The sequence below is a fragment of the Clupea harengus genome, chromosome 4 (assembly GCF_900700415.2).
Source record: "Clupea harengus chromosome 4, Ch_v2.0.2, whole genome shotgun sequence".
Taxonomy (NCBI): domain Eukaryota; kingdom Metazoa; phylum Chordata; class Actinopteri; order Clupeiformes; family Clupeidae; genus Clupea; species Clupea harengus.
The window spans coordinates 2938887-2954218 of NC_045155.1; the positions used below are offsets into that span (position 1 = coordinate 2938887).

General features: G+C 42.7%; 2 protein-coding genes across 3 annotated transcripts; both read right to left on the reverse strand.

The window, feature by feature from the left end:
• Window positions 1-1199: 1199 nt before the first annotated feature.
• On the reverse strand, window positions 1200-4049 carry mipa (major intrinsic protein of lens fiber a). The gene is made up of 4 exons (XM_012824227.3): window positions 2928-4049; window positions 2396-2560; window positions 2109-2189; window positions 1200-1942 (listed from the first exon to the last, which is right to left on the reverse strand). Exons 1-4 carry the CDS (start codon window positions 3285-3287, stop codon window positions 1757-1759), a joined length of 792 nt encoding a protein of 263 aa, XP_012679681.1. The 5' UTR covers window positions 3288-4049; the 3' UTR covers window positions 1200-1756.
• A 4203-nt stretch (window positions 4050-8252) lies between these two features.
• On the reverse strand, window positions 8253-14376 carry ptges3a (prostaglandin E synthase 3a (cytosolic)). 2 transcript variants are annotated; one of them, XM_031565789.2, is made up of 8 exons: window positions 14183-14376; window positions 12297-12410; window positions 12053-12122; window positions 10501-10599; window positions 10128-10217; window positions 9678-9734; window positions 9379-9406; window positions 8253-8342 (listed from the first exon to the last, which is right to left on the reverse strand). In XM_031565789.2, coding segments are annotated over exons 1-8 (480 nt in total). In that variant the 5' UTR covers window positions 14185-14376; the 3' UTR covers window positions 8253-8322. The 2 variants fall into 2 exon arrangements, with proteins under 2 accessions (XP_031421649.1, XP_031421648.1); XM_031565788.1 differs by lacking the exon at window positions 14183-14376 and having other exon boundaries at window positions 12297-12439.
• Between the last annotated feature and the right edge of the window lie 956 nt (window positions 14377-15332).

Consider the following 15332-nt stretch of genomic DNA (forward strand, 5'->3'; position numbering starts at 1 on the left):
TGAAATGCGAATGATGTACTAGTTAAAGAACAAAAGTGTATCCTCCCCCCCCCAACACACACCCCCAGAAATAAAAGAACAACAAAAGCCAAATTGCTCAGCTGCCAATAGATCTGGCCTCCCCCAAAGACCCAGGCAACACCAGGGCAAGGGTTTGGATGACCTTCACTAAGGCAAAGAGGGAGCCGACTGCGGGGATAAGCCTAAGCCTAATACCCTTTCCTCTTCCAATGGAGAGGAGAACGAGAAAAAATGAGGAGAAAAAGAGAACTCACTGCAGCATCATACACTCTTTTTTTTGTCTGTTTCTTGTGTTTTCTAAACCACAATATTACAATATATGAAAATCAAAATCAAATATGTTCAAATAATTACTACAAAATGAATAAAACAAAAAAACAAAAAAACTCTAGTACTGTACTTTAAGTCTTGTCTTGCTCCCAACCTACAACATAAAAGTTTATACTAGCATGAGGATGTCTTATGGTTTAACGTTTGTTTAAAAAAACACTTACATGTCATTCCAAATCAGTCTGTATATCCTCTAAGGAAGCTAGCAGTGGTTAACACAATATGGAAGGTTATCTGAAAAATCTATTAAACAAAAAATATAAAAGCAGTTTAAGTTAAGAAAAGACCAGTGTTGTTTTTGTCTTTGTGTTTATTTTTCATATGAATAATAATTGATATGTGCTCCTTGTAAAGAAACACAGACTAGGCCTGAAGCCTTAAGAAACCAACGAAACAATGTCCAAAAAAAGAGAGACTAGACTAGATTCCCATAATATTCAAGGCTGTTGTTATGGGAAAGGAATAGAAAGTGTGAATCTCAACATAATGCGCGTTTAAAAAAAATCAAGAACCTGTACTTGTTTTTAGCAAAAAAAACTGAAATGAGCGATGGGGAATATGTTTTCCATGAGCGAGGTAAATAAAAAAGGAACAAGGTAATACAAACATAAGTTTGGTGATAATGAAAAAATAAAACCTGCGAGTAAAACACACACTCACGCACGCACACACACACACAACTGAAGAAAAATGAAAGTATGGTTGAATATATCCTCGAAAAATCTATTGGTTTTTACAAACACATTGATTTTATGTGGGGGGGGGGGGGGGGAAAGAACGGTAGTGATCAAACTGAATGAATGAATGAAGTAAGGAAGGAAAGGATGAATGAATGAGTAAAAGGGGGAGGAATGGGTGTGGAAGCATGCAGAAGTCCACTGCTCTACTGTAGTTCACTCCTAGTAGTCTACATCTGAGAAAGATGCCCCTGTCCTGAGGAGTCTCGACTGGCCCTTTCCGCCAGGTCAGACCCCCTTTCCCTGCATCAGCAGCAGGCCCAGAGCGAGTGCTGTCTTCAGGGGGTAGTCCTCCTCTCGCCCCCTCCATCTTTGTCCTGCAGTCCCAGGGGGAAGGTGTGGGGGGATGGGTGGAGCACTGAGGTGAGGGGCCCAAGCGGGATGGAAGGGATGATGGCGCAGCGGGGGGGGGGAAGAGGGTTCTGTTTTTATGTTTTTTTTCTTTGCTTGTGTTTGTATGGGGATTGAGTGTGAGCGACCTGTGTTTTGAGCGTATGCGTGTGTGTTCATGAGTACAGGGGGATGTTAATGTCTCTTGTCGTGTTTTTTTTTCGGTGTGACTGTGTGACTTGGGTGAAGGTATAGGTATGTAGATGTAGGTGTCTGTGTGTGTGTGTGCGTGCGTGCGTGTGTGTGTGTGAGGGGTGTCGGGGTCAGGTGTGTGGCGTTTATAAGGCCTGTGTCTTCAGCTCGATGGGCTCTCCCCTGGTGTCCTGCTGGCCCTCGGTCTCTGGGGGCCTGTTGCCCTTGAGAACAGCAAGCCTCTCGGCCAGCCCACGCATGCGGGGGAACAGCATGAAGTCGTACAGCAGAGCACCCAACGCTCCGCCAATCATGGGACCTACCCAGTACACCTGGCCCAGGTCATGGAGGAGAGGAAAACATGAAAGAACAAGAAAAAAAAAAGAAGGTGAGATGACTCAGAGTGTCTGGTGGCTTGGTACTCTGTGGGTATTTCATCATGGAAAGTGACTATAAAAGCATTTAAACATTTTTGTATTGTCGTTTTGAAAGTCTTACCCAGTGGTTCGCAAAGTTCCTGACCATCACTGCAGGGGCAAAAGATCTGGCAGGGTTCATTCCAGCTCCGGTGTAGTACATCTGTAACAAAAAACGGCTTTCTCAGGAGACATCTAGCGTACACTTTAGTAGGTTTGTTCATACATAAATATCTTACTTCCATTCCACAGTAATTTACTTTGTAAATGATATTGCATTAATGTATGGGTACACAACTGCTCATCACTGATAGAATGACCCTACAGGGGGTGCTGTGTGCTGTGTACCACACACGGTGGATGACCTACCCCCAGGAGATGGCCCATAATGACAGAGAAGCCGATGGCCAAGGCAGCAGAGCCCAGGCGGCCATTTCTCCTCTCATCTGTTACGGCGAAGATGCAGACGACCAGCTGCAGCGTGAGGAACACCTCCATGGTGGTGGCCATGCCCAGGCTGATGCCAGGCTGCAGCTATACAACAGGGAAGAGGTCAGAGAGAAACAGGAAACTGACACACAGGGAGATGTCAAACCATCAGCAGTTTTGGGCTTCCATTGTAAGACATTTGTAAGACGTTCTCAGGAACACAAAACGGCAAAACATCTCGACCTCCTCATGACACTGCACTAAACCATAAAATGATTTATCCACAGTTCGATCACGTAAGACTACACAGGTGGCAAAGAACACCCTACCACAACAAGCTCTGAGCAACCCCTCTTTGGGGGTTTTCCAAGCAGTATGACTTGTACAAAGACAGTTTTACAAAAGTCCAAAATGGTCAAAATGACCAAGAATTGGCTGCAGTCTAAAGAAGTGGCCATGTGTTTCCACTTACTGTGTTGAGAGCCAGGTTACCCCTCATGTTGTTGGGTGTGACTCCATACAGCACAGCAGCACCAGCCAGGGCTCCTAGGCACTGGGCGCAGATGTAGAAGACGGCACGGAACAGGGACATCTGTGAGCCAATCAGGTAGGCGAAGGTGACGGCTGGGTTGATGTGTCCTCCGCTGATGTGGCCGATGGACTGGATGAGCGTGGCGGCCGCCAGCCCAAAGCAGAAGGCGATGTGGAGAACGTTGTGAGGCCCGGTGGTCCAGCGGAGGGCCGCCCCGAGGCCAAAGAACACAAAGAACATTGTGCCGTAGAACTCCGCAAACACCGCCCGCCAGAAAGACATGGACCGGAACTCCCACATGGTTGCAGTAATTCAAATAGTAGTCAAAGGTAGAAAGGCAGGAAAAAATAGATGCAAGCTGGAGGTATATGTTAAAAAAAAAAGGGAGACTGGGAAAGCAAAACCCTCTAGAAAATGTAGAAGAGCCTCCAAAAATGTTTCTTGTCCTCCTCTGTTTCAGTGACAAAAAATACTCACTCTCAGACAGAAGAAACGAGCAAAGGAGGGGGAGACGGGGAGAAAGAGCAGAGCTGCCTCTAAAAAGCTAAAGCCGCATCAGCCGCTGCAAACCGCTCAACATGGGACTGAGCGCAGGTCAGCTTTACTGCTCTGAAATGGTCTGTGCCGCTGGCCCCTAGGAGCAGCTGCTGTTGTCATAGAGCCTTCAGTGTGACGTGTGTGGAGCTTCGGGTCTGTCTCGGTACACCTATGGGTGAAATCTCTACTGCGGCTGCCTCTGGTGGTCGACTAGTACTGCTGAGGTGTGATTTAGGAAAAAAACATGGATTGACAAAGGTTGAGCATGTCCTGCAGACATTCAGCCTCTCTGAGCGAGCTGGGGGAATCCACGGGGGTATTTATAACGCCCCTCAGGCCACGCTGACGCCATCATCCCCGCTGATGCCCAGGGGGAGGGGGCCGCGGGACAATAAAACAAATCAAAACAAAAATACTTAACCCTTCGGTCACCCGGACGAGCCCACCACTGACCCCTAGTTCACAGTCAGGGACCTCGGTGTCCGTCTAAACTGCCTGACATTGACTGTGCAGGATGAACGTGTGTGTGTGTGTGTGTCCGTGTGTGTGTGTGTATGTGTGTGTGTGTGTTTGGGGGGGATTGGAAGCAGTGTTCACAAGGAGTGAAAGTGTTAACTCTCAAAAGTTTTTCTGATTATGTAGGTTATGTTCAAGATTTGACCAATACATGGAAACACGAGACACGCCCTCAATAAACCATAGCTACAGGTGTAGGGTACTAGTGGCCAAGTGGTCCCCAGTGGTAACACGTTTGTGTGTGTGTGTGTGTGTGTGTGTGTGTGTGTAAAGCGTGTAAAAGTGAATGAATGAGCACTGAAGAATCAAGGCCCCTACAGATGGACTTGAAGAACATCTTCAGACGCTAAAGTGGATCTTCAGGCCTGTGCATCCTGAGCTGTAGCAGGAAGTGATGCACAGAGGCACCCAGCTCAGATGCTTCCACTTGAACTAACACAAACCACGCAAAAGGCAACAGCCTGCCCTTAGTGTGGATTAAGTGCTGTCCTCACTGAGCAATCTCATATAGAGAGAGAGAGGCCCCGGAAGGAAATCCAATGGAGACAATGATCAGCCAGAGCCACAGCTAAAACAACTGATCCTGGTTCAGCACTTCTATATGGGGGGCGGGGTGGGGGTGGGGGTGGGGGGGTTAAGCAACAGTTTCACAAAAGAGTAGGCCTGCATCAGGGCGCTACATCTGTTCATGTTTGAGAGTCAATACAGTCACTTTAAGTTTTGAAGAATATGAAGTGGCCTTACATTCCATTCTCCAATAGTAATTTTCATTGGCCATATTTTAATCAATGGCAGTACTATATTAATAACTATTTATATAAAGCAACTAATTGGTAACTAGGACCTTGGCACCTTTATGCCATATTACAACAAGTACACAAGTAATTGAATGCAAAGGCCTGGCAGTAGCATATCTATACAGCTCAATTTCATGATAAGCTTTCAATAATTTCCTTTGGTCTTTGACAATAATGGAGAGCCTCCCTCCCTCACCCACCTAACCCTGCCCCAAAAACCCCACCCACACCTCTGACACATTATCCTCCCACCCCATCCACATCCCAGCAACTAAAATGGCACACAGTGGGCATTCCACACTAGCATTTAGTTCTTTTCCCCCCCGACTAACACCTCAGCCACTTCGAGGCAGTGCGAGTTTGTTCTGTGCAGAATTGATTAGGCAGAGTTTTTTTTTGCATTGTGAGGGCTGGCGAGGCTAGCGGGCTGAGGCCAAATAAGCTCTGGAAAATCCATGTTTGGAGAGGAGGAGGGGAGTGCAGGGCCCGGGCCATTGAGCCTCTTCACTGGAGCATCACACGGGCCTGGCCGGCCGCTGAAAAGATACTGCTGCGCTCACGCTTTTTGACCCTTTTCAAGAGCCGCACAACAAAATGCTGGCAGCAACAATTTATGTTTGCTTTCTCTGATCTGTTTGTGTTACAGGGGTTTGCTCGAGAGTGCATCGAACAATCCCTCACTTTTTTTTTCTATTCACCAATTAATAAGCATTGCTATCATGTATCTGGTGTCCTCTCTCAACTGGGGAACTGCTGTATAAATCAGAGGGGAGAGTGCTGGACATTTTCGTGGTCTCTGCAGAAACTGCACTAATGAGTAACCCTTGAAGACTTGACAAGTTATGTGCAAAAAATCACCAACGTGTTTGCTCTTGAGAGAAAGATTTCTAACCAGTAGACAATCCGGACTATCTGGTAGACAGGCACAGGCCCAATCATGCTGAGATGGTGTGAGTTATGTATGCGCATGGAAAAAATCGTGGGAGTGTGGTGACAGAGAATCAATCATTAGCAGTTCCATGGTGCACAGAACAGAGCAGGCAACGCCCAGGTCGTTCCAAATCCCACATGATTTTTTATGCAACCAAGAAAGTGTGAAAGTTCTTCCAGTAGGCCGGGATGTGTAACTTACACTTTCATTCAAGTTCTACACCGTCAGAGGGCGATTCCATCATGACACTTAAGACTAAAATAGAACGAGCAGATCGGCGAGTAAAGCAGACCAGGCCCAGAATAAACTAGTTGGGCAATTTTTGTGTGTCTATTGTGTGGCGGATTACAGCTCTCTCCTGGCTTCCCCAGAGCTGGTAAGCCCCCCTTTTGTGGGTGTAAACCCAGCGCACGGGGACGGCTCACCAAACTCGCTTGCGTGGTGACTTTTCTATCACTGCCCCCGCAGACTGCTGACACCGACACAAGCGCCTAAAAAAAGGGAAAGGAAGCCTAACCAGAATCCCTACATGCCTCAACATGGCCTCACACCTGGGAACCACCTCACCACGAAGTACGAGTTTAGAGATCATCAATCATGCAGAGGCAAACAGCTGCAAGATGCGTGCCAATGTGATTTTTTTTTCACAGTCCCAGACAGTGTGGAGGGACGCCTCCATCAGGACGCCTCGATAAAAGAGGAACGATCCAACATTTCATAGTTATTTTAGAAGCCAAACAGGAACGGGTCACTGTAAACAGCACCTCCACACAGGCAGAGTAGTATTGCACCTTTCTCTTTATATTGCTAATGCAAACACTGGTGTTTTAGGACTCTTCGTATCTGGTAGCTTGAATGACAAACTTACGGCAGCCCAGGGCCACATGCCAAGTCATTTTACGTAACTCGGTTGGAATCATTTAGCGCTATCTTGTGGCGATTAAGCATTGCTCCTCCAGTTAGATAACTGATGATGAATCCTGATGCTAAAATGTGGTTTCTGTCATTATTTGTGCGCTGCAGTGAAAGATGCAAGAAAAGTCTACTAACTGTATGATGCTGTAATATGACCGTGTATTTTTGAGACTACTGACGTCTAAGTTCATACACTTTGAACTCTATTCATATTGTTTATGAAGTAACCCATGTGCGTGTGTTGGCCCTCCTTTAACATTAACCAAGTACATGGCACATCCCCATGGAAACAGGATTTAAAAAATAATTTTCATTTCAGAGTGAATTTAATGCGTCTCACTATTTACATGCTTCCGTGAATTATGTGCGATAATAAAATATTAAATTCTGATACCCCACTAGAGGGTGGTTTAATCTGCCTAAAGTGTATAAACAAACAAACACAAAACACCAGTTCGAAACAGGCCAGCTTAGTCTGAGACAAGTTTATTAGAAATAGGTAGACAAAAAAATCCTCACTGCATTTAACTAAAATTCTTAACTTGGCTGAGACAGGTCAGCACAGGATACAGTAATAAGTGTAATCTTGCTTGGCTCACACTTGCATTGATATTCCGAGTGCAAATACAATTTTGGTCATCTATTGGTGTGTCGTCCTTTCCTTGATTAATTTTGTTCTGCCCAGCTATTTGGCCCACATCTTTGACCATTTCATCCTTACATATAATGGAAGCAATCAGGGTTTTGATGCCTGCTACACTTTCAGGTGTGTATACCAAAACAAAACAGAGTCATAGCCATTAACTTGGAACCATTGAATAGTTCGTACAGACAGTCATATGTATTTGCAATATATCTGTTATGTACATGAATTTACGTCAAGGGGAAGAGAAACCCCTTCTTCAAAAGAGATTCAAGGGAGGTACCAATAGAAACTGACCAGCAAACACACAAATCAAGCATTTTCATTCATGTCATATGCCTGGTACACCACTGGCCAATTGTGGGCATCATTCATACTTGTTAAACACCACTGAAGGAAATGTCAGTCTCACTTGCAAAAAAAACAAACAAAACAAATACCTTTCAATTCATAAATTAACAAAAACATTTTTTTTTTACAGCCTGCGTCACAGAGTAGGACAAAAATCATGTTGGGGAGGGGCAATTAAAAATTTGATTTTAATTTCTACACAGCCAAATCTTACTTGCTCACGGAGTACGCACTCACCGATACAGAACAGAAAAAAGGGTGTAAGACTTCTGCAGGAGCCCACTGCAGCCATTTTAGTTAAGTTTAATGGATAAGAACTATAAACCCACAACACGCTATGGAAACTATATTGTCCGTGTGGAATTGAACAGATAGGCACAGGGACTGCCGTGACTTTAGAGGCAGCCCTGTACATCAATACACAGTAAGCCCTGCCCCACAAATATCTTCACAGATAGATAGGAGAACAGCTTATTTTTATATATATATATATATATATATATATATAAATATAAAAAAACCTGCAATGATTTGTTTTTTATATGGTTACCAATTGATTTCCTAATAGTTTTTCCCCCCCCCCCAACCAATTGACATTAAGTGAAAATCCTTGCTTCCAAGTGGAGCTCAGACGCCATTCCCGCTTCACTCCAGGTCAGGCATCTCTGCAAAAGAGAATAGAACAAAAATGTGTTTAGTTTAGAACACATCTGTTTATTCTGATGGAGCCGTTTGTGTTGGTTTGAGCTCACTGAGTCGTGTAAGTCATTCCATAATCCAATGAGTACGTCTGAAATGGCAAACAGTCAAAATGATGGCGGTCGAGAGGTATGCGGTGTCAAATCACAGCTTGCAAAAACGGAGTTAGGCTTGTCTGTACCATCTTTACACACATTGATCGTATTATTGTTTTGATGCTGTACAACCATCTAGATACCACTTGTTTATAGTCTAGTTGCAGGTTCGGCAAACACTGCACTGGGTAGCTTGTGAGCATGAAATTAAAGAGCTTTGCGTTCGTACGGCAATTGAGTTGGATGACTAAATCGCATTATTGCTTTTACCACACCATGTTTTCTTAAATGATGCATCCGAGTTATTGCAAGTACAATGCTCAGCCAAACCATGGAAGCACACATGCATCTTTTCCCTCATGGGTATAACTATGGTAAATCAGGCCATTACATAAAGAATACTTTGTCAATGTTTCACCATCTGTATTAAAGAAAAGGAACTGGGTACCTGGTTATGAATTGTAACTACAGGGGGAATCTCTGCGTGTTCATGTGAGGCTCTATCTAATTTGCTCTCCTGAGAACAGCAAATTAACTTTGGTATTGGTTGCCTTGGTTTATACAGATGGTGAAACACTGAAAGTATTCTGTATGTAATGGCCTCATTTATACCCATATCATTTATACCCATGACGGAACAGATGCATGTGTGCTCCATGGTTTTGCTGAGCATTGTGTGTGTGTGTGTGTGTGTGTGTGTGTGTGCGTGTGTGCGTGTGTGCGTGTGTGTGTGCGCGCGCGCGTGTGTGTGTGCGCGCGCGCGTGTGTGTGTGCGCGCGCGCGTGTGTGCGTGTATATAACTGCATTACGCCGTGGGCACAAGCAGGCTGCTGAACAGAATGAGACTTATGGTCTAGAAAATAGAGTAGAAGGGGGACAGTGAAAACTGATGGGAAGGGGAACTTACTTTCATCATCACTGTCGGCAGTGTCCTCCTGTGAGGGCAGATTTCACAGACATTTAACACATGGACACATTCCAAACATACTTGGATTTTATGTACATAGCTTTGCTGTGTAAAAAAACCTGTTATTTCTAAATATTTTGTATTTATAAATGGCTCTCTTCAAATTAGTGCCATTTGCTGAAAAATCACTCCTGTTCAGTCACAACATGCTACAATGCTACCATGCTAGCCATTTCATGCATTTAACAAGTGATGACGTCCCATTAATAAATGATTATAATCCATTTCATGGGCCTTACGTCATCTGCAGGTTCCCCATCTGGTAGATCATCTTCCCCACCCATGTTGCCCATCATCTGCCAAGGTGAAAGCAACCATTCGTCAAAGCACTCTTAACCGATATTCATCTTAAATGATTTATAGTGATATACACACACACACACAGAGAGATACAGATACCAAACAAAATTATTTTAGCATTAATATAGTTCTTTTTAACCTAACACCATTTATATAATTTCTATAATTCATTGTTTGTTCAAAGCCTTTCTGTTTTTCAACAGTCACTAAATATATACCAGAGACATTACAAGGGAGGAGACAAATCACTGACGGGAAAATGAATGGGGGAAATAGGAGGGAATATGTAATGCCAAACATGGTGGATGTGAACTAGAGGTCCTTCCCTGTACTACTCTGGTTTACATCACCACAAACATGAGTCAAGGGCGTAGTTATGAAGTTCAGACCTCTGAGAAGCGATCGTAGTTGGAGAACTCTTCATCCGAGTCGTCTTCCCAGTCTTTCCAGTTATTGAAGTCCACACTGAGCCAGGTGAGCTGTGATACCAAGAGAATTATAGTTTAGCTTTGGTGTTAACTCTCAAAAGCCACAATCCATGACAATGAAATTAAACAATGAATCCCATCTGTTAGAAAATCAATTGTTTAAGGCTGTCAATTGAACTGCACAAGGGTCAGTAAAACATAAATTAACTTCTAATGAAAGTATAAATCATAAATGCACAGAAAAACTCAAAAAAACAAAAACATAAATAAATGATATCTCAGATGAAAAACTGTATAATCTGAGGTTTCAGCTTTTACATGAGGTTGTTCTGACCTTTGCTTTGTCTTTCGTTAACCGCGGCCATGACTTCCCAGCTTGAGACTTTCGTAGACAACACAACACAGACCTGTCTGTGCGCTTGTGCTTTGAGTCCTGAAACAAAACTTAATAAATTAATACTCCTGCTTTGACTCCAAAAACACAACACAGACCTGTCTGTGCGCTTGTGCTTTGAGTCCTGAAACAAAACGTAATAAATGAATACTCCTGCTTTGACTCCTAAAACAAATTTCAACAAACAAAATACAATATATGAAATACAGCTACAAGGAGCCATGAGGGGGGGGGCCAAGCGACCCAGCAGGACATAGTTGCCTTGGAAACTTAATTGCCGTCATTTTGTCAAGGACATGGTTGTAAGGACACTCACAGCAGTTTCATGTCAACTGCCCAAAGATTGGCCGAGCTCACGTCCTGTTTGGCAGCTTTGCCGGCAAGTTTCATGGGCTGTTACCGATGAATGGTTTTGAAAATGGTTAGATTTAAAGTTTTGATAAGTTTGGCTAGTTAAAAGCTAATCCGTCAAAAAAGCACATGCTGAATTCGGCAAGTGTGCTGCACTTTCTCCCCAACTCAAAAACAGCCAAATCACATCACGTCAATATGCTGCAACAGCCAATCATTTATCAGACCTAAAGCTCGATTGCACCCTCCACATGTCGAAAGTGTTCAACATAAGCAGCGTGGGGCGCCGATTTTGCGAGACTATGTCATAATTTGTCTCGCCCACATCTTTCACTTTTTGTCCCGCTCTCGCCTTCAAAATTCCACAGGTGGCCGTTCTTGTGCGATGGATCTTTCAGTCCCACTCATACCTACTCCCATGTGTATATATTCTGCTGCATGGGACGTTTTTTTTTTTTCTGTCTGCGCAGCCTTGGTCTGAAGATCATCTTTGCCAAATTTCATGAACAAATGCACATGTTTGCTAATTGTGGCACCCCTTAGTGGTGAAATGGCAGAATTTGTTTTGGAGTGCCTCAAGATAGAGTCTTACATCCAACCGTCGACACATAAAGGAAATACCGAATTGACATAATTTCCTAATAATAATTGTCAAATACAATCTCAAAACAGAAAATGGCAACACGTTCTGATGTCAGACATTAAGAGTAATGACTAAAAACATGTTTTTTTTTTCTTCTTATTATTAGTGTTCCCAAGTGATCAAATATGGTAACGGTTGCTAGACTCACTCAGGGCAGTCTTGAGGCAGTCCACCAAGTTGGGTCTAGATACATAAACTTTCTTTGCTTACTCCTAAGTAAGACCAACCCTAAGAAAGATCCCTGCCGGATTCATGAACGTGGGGAAATGTGTCCTTTTACTGCGTTCGAGATTGAGGTTCATTCTCTGCTTGGCCCCAAATAAGGTAGAAACACAACACGCAGCTTTGCCCTCCATTTATAAATGTAATATGCATTCTTCCATAATGGTGTCTGCATCCAGCATGGTCTGATTGCCAGTGCAGCTATTCTATTCAGCACAGGGATATAGGCTATTTCTACAACAACAGAAAAAGATTGCATACTGCAACCATACTTACATTTGGCTCAATTGCCTCGAAGAGCTTAATTTCATTTTGGTGTTTAGCATTATCGGTCCCTCCAAGACAGCTTCAAAATCAGAGTAAAACAGAGACATGTTAAAAATGACATGCACATACTTTCAGTCAACTGTCTAAACAGTTTGTCAATATTCTATTGATTGCACGTTATTACAACTGAAACAAAAATGAGATCAGGATTTTATCTGTTAACTTATATGCATAAATGCAAACCAGAGCTTACCTAAAATTTATTTGTGATGGCTCGAATTTTAGTTGGAGATCTTTGCTGTCTTCTACACAAAATTCCACAAAGACCGCATCCCTTCTGTCATACCACTTAGCACTGGCTGCCTGCCTGTTGAATAGCATAAGACAGGAGGACAAAGTTTGAATACCTTGACTGTCTCTAATAAAATGAATCAAACAGTGAGATCTTAAACATCAAGGTTACCAATTACCTGTTGAAAGCCTCACACAAGATTTGTTATAGATTAGGATAGGCACAGAAACAGGCTATACAGGAAGCCCAGATGACATACCATTGGAACAAGCTACCAAAGATATTGTGTTGGAATGTTGTTGATCATGACAATACATTTTAAGTTGCTCATGTTGATGCGGGCGTAATAAAACATGGATTGACGACGCAAGGTCACGGTGATGAATGAAAACCAATCAAAATCTAGATTATAAAGGCGCTTAACCGTCTGCATTCCAAAAAAAATGGTTTCCTGTTCACCTTCCTTTTATGGATGCTTTTTATTGACACCTGGCACGTGACACCCGAGATAGCCAAAAATTCTTTGGCTGACAGTTTTGCGTTACCAAGACAACAGCAGCCATTGGCAAGAAAGAAAAAACACTAGCCAACTAGCTAACATGACTACCCAAGAGGTAAACACAAGAAAATACTGTTAAGGCTCCACCAGAATAGTCTGTTATGCCACAACGCAAAGCAATGCGAGATCATACCAAAATCACGATATAATTTAGGTCAGGGACATAAACATGTATCTTGAGATACATGTTAAGAAGTAGCATAATACCACACTCAGTTCAAGGTCGAGTGTCAGCTAGGCATCCTAGATGGTTTACCACATTTTAGCTCAATTGCTAGACAGCAGTAGGTTACACTTGCAAGAGGTACCAGAGATTGCAACCTGCCTGATTGCACTGTATCCCAAAGGACTTTGAGGTTCACACGTCACCGGCTAGTTAGCTATTACCTATCAGTTAAATTGGCAATATCTAATCGGTTGTCTACTCAAACCAGAAACAATGCTGGCATCATCGTCATCCTCGATATTACCAAACATATTTTACAACTGATTAGAAAACGTTAAATAAGTGATGGTAATACATGTATCTAAACGTTAGATTGCAGAGCTGTCGTAGCCTGCAAGGGTATCTAATTAGGCTAATCTTTCCTGATCATAGCGTCGCTAAGTGATGCCAGAAAACATGCTTGCTTATCAATTCGAAACCAACCAATTGTAATTTTCGGGACGCTTTGGAGTTAGTGATTGGTAAAACTCTGACACACAAAATGACAGGCAAGTCGAAAAAAAACTATTGAAAACTAAATATTGCTTAGTCCCCTAAGAAGTTATCTGACGTTAGCTTACCAGTAATGGCTTTAGCCACGTGATCAAATCGAAAATATCTCCCTGTTTAGTGTTGAATCAAATTCCATACATCAAATGAAAACTATACAGACAAACGCTATGACAGAGAAATCTGTTTAAGAAAATAATTTAAAATATTACCAAACCCACTATTCATCAAACATTAGCCAGCAAGGGGCAGTGATAATGAGTTCAGCAACAAGCGCTACCTGGCTTGCTTTAGCTAGCTTCTGACAGTTCAGAATGAAGGCCTAGCACATATGAATGCTCGGCTTATATTTGTACCCGTCAGAAATGGGTTACAGATGCATTGTTCACCTGAAGCTGTTCAAACCATCGATGCTAAAAACATCCATTGATTACCAGTCCTCAAACAGTTAATTCCACTAGACTGAGGTAAACGGGACAGATCCTTGCATTTGAAGGTGTGAGTTAGCGTTAACGTTAGCTTCAGCAAGCTAACATAATTTCATCCTCCTTCAGTGTTGACGAACCAACTTACATCTCTATCTCTTTTCTGTTATCCTACTTCGTTTCCCGACTGTTGTGGTGCCAGTTGAGGTCCTCTTCTGAATATTTTGTTACAGTGTGACAAAACTACAAGTGTAGCAGGAGGGAAATGTACCCAAGTTGACGTTGAATATGAAAACCACCAAGTCACTAGCCTCGCGTGTCTTTCCTGTGGATCTCGCGTAATGACGCAGCTTTGCTCCGAGTCTCGCGCTCGATTTTTCTAGAGCTTCCAGTGGTTCACATACATGGTGTACTTCAACCTAAAGCAACTTTAGTGTTGTTATCACTCTAATTGTATTTCCTTGCCGTGTTCGTTTGAGTGTGTTTGGATTGCTCAAGTGGAGCGAGGTGAAGGTGTATAGCGTAGAAGTTACAATAACTATAACAGAGATGTTAGTACAACCTACAGATTGTTCAAACACTGTTTATAACGCCAGCATAATCGCTATTTTAAGTGCTTTTTGAAAATATTTTCCAGTGTTGTCAACACTGCAAGAATATGACATTTGTCATGGGTGTCATTGTGGCCGCTACTCCTTGTAGCCATATTTTTGAATGCATCTCCGAAAATTCAAGCCATGAAGACGCCTAAACCTCTGACTGGTCAATCAATTACTAATGAATGTGCATGAGAGGGTCCAGTAGTCCTTTATGCATATTTTCTCTACACACAGACACGTTTTATTTTCTGTTTCTACTACCTGCACTTTTGTTTATTTTCTTAACATGTCTCATGCATTTTTATCATGGATACGTTCTCAGAGTGGGTTAAATGTCTTGTTGAAGTTGTTACCTATTTCTAATATAGTTGTTTCTAGAGTTGGGTGTTAATGTATGTCACATCATTTAATTCACATTTGATAAAAAGCATCTACCAAATGAATACATGCCTGAGGAACGGAAAACAGAATCAGTGGAACAGTATCAGTGTAGGGCACACTGTTTGGGATTGGATGTTGCTTAGAAACAATAATGCAGAATAAAACATAAAGATCTGGAGCTTTTTAGATTTGTATTGCATGGAGTTATGTTCATGTCAGTTGTCTTTGGGCTTACTGCTTCTGTCTCAAACTGAGAAATTGGTGCATTTATCCACACATTTAAAAATGTCCTGAGGGAGGGAAACTCCTTCCACTGCC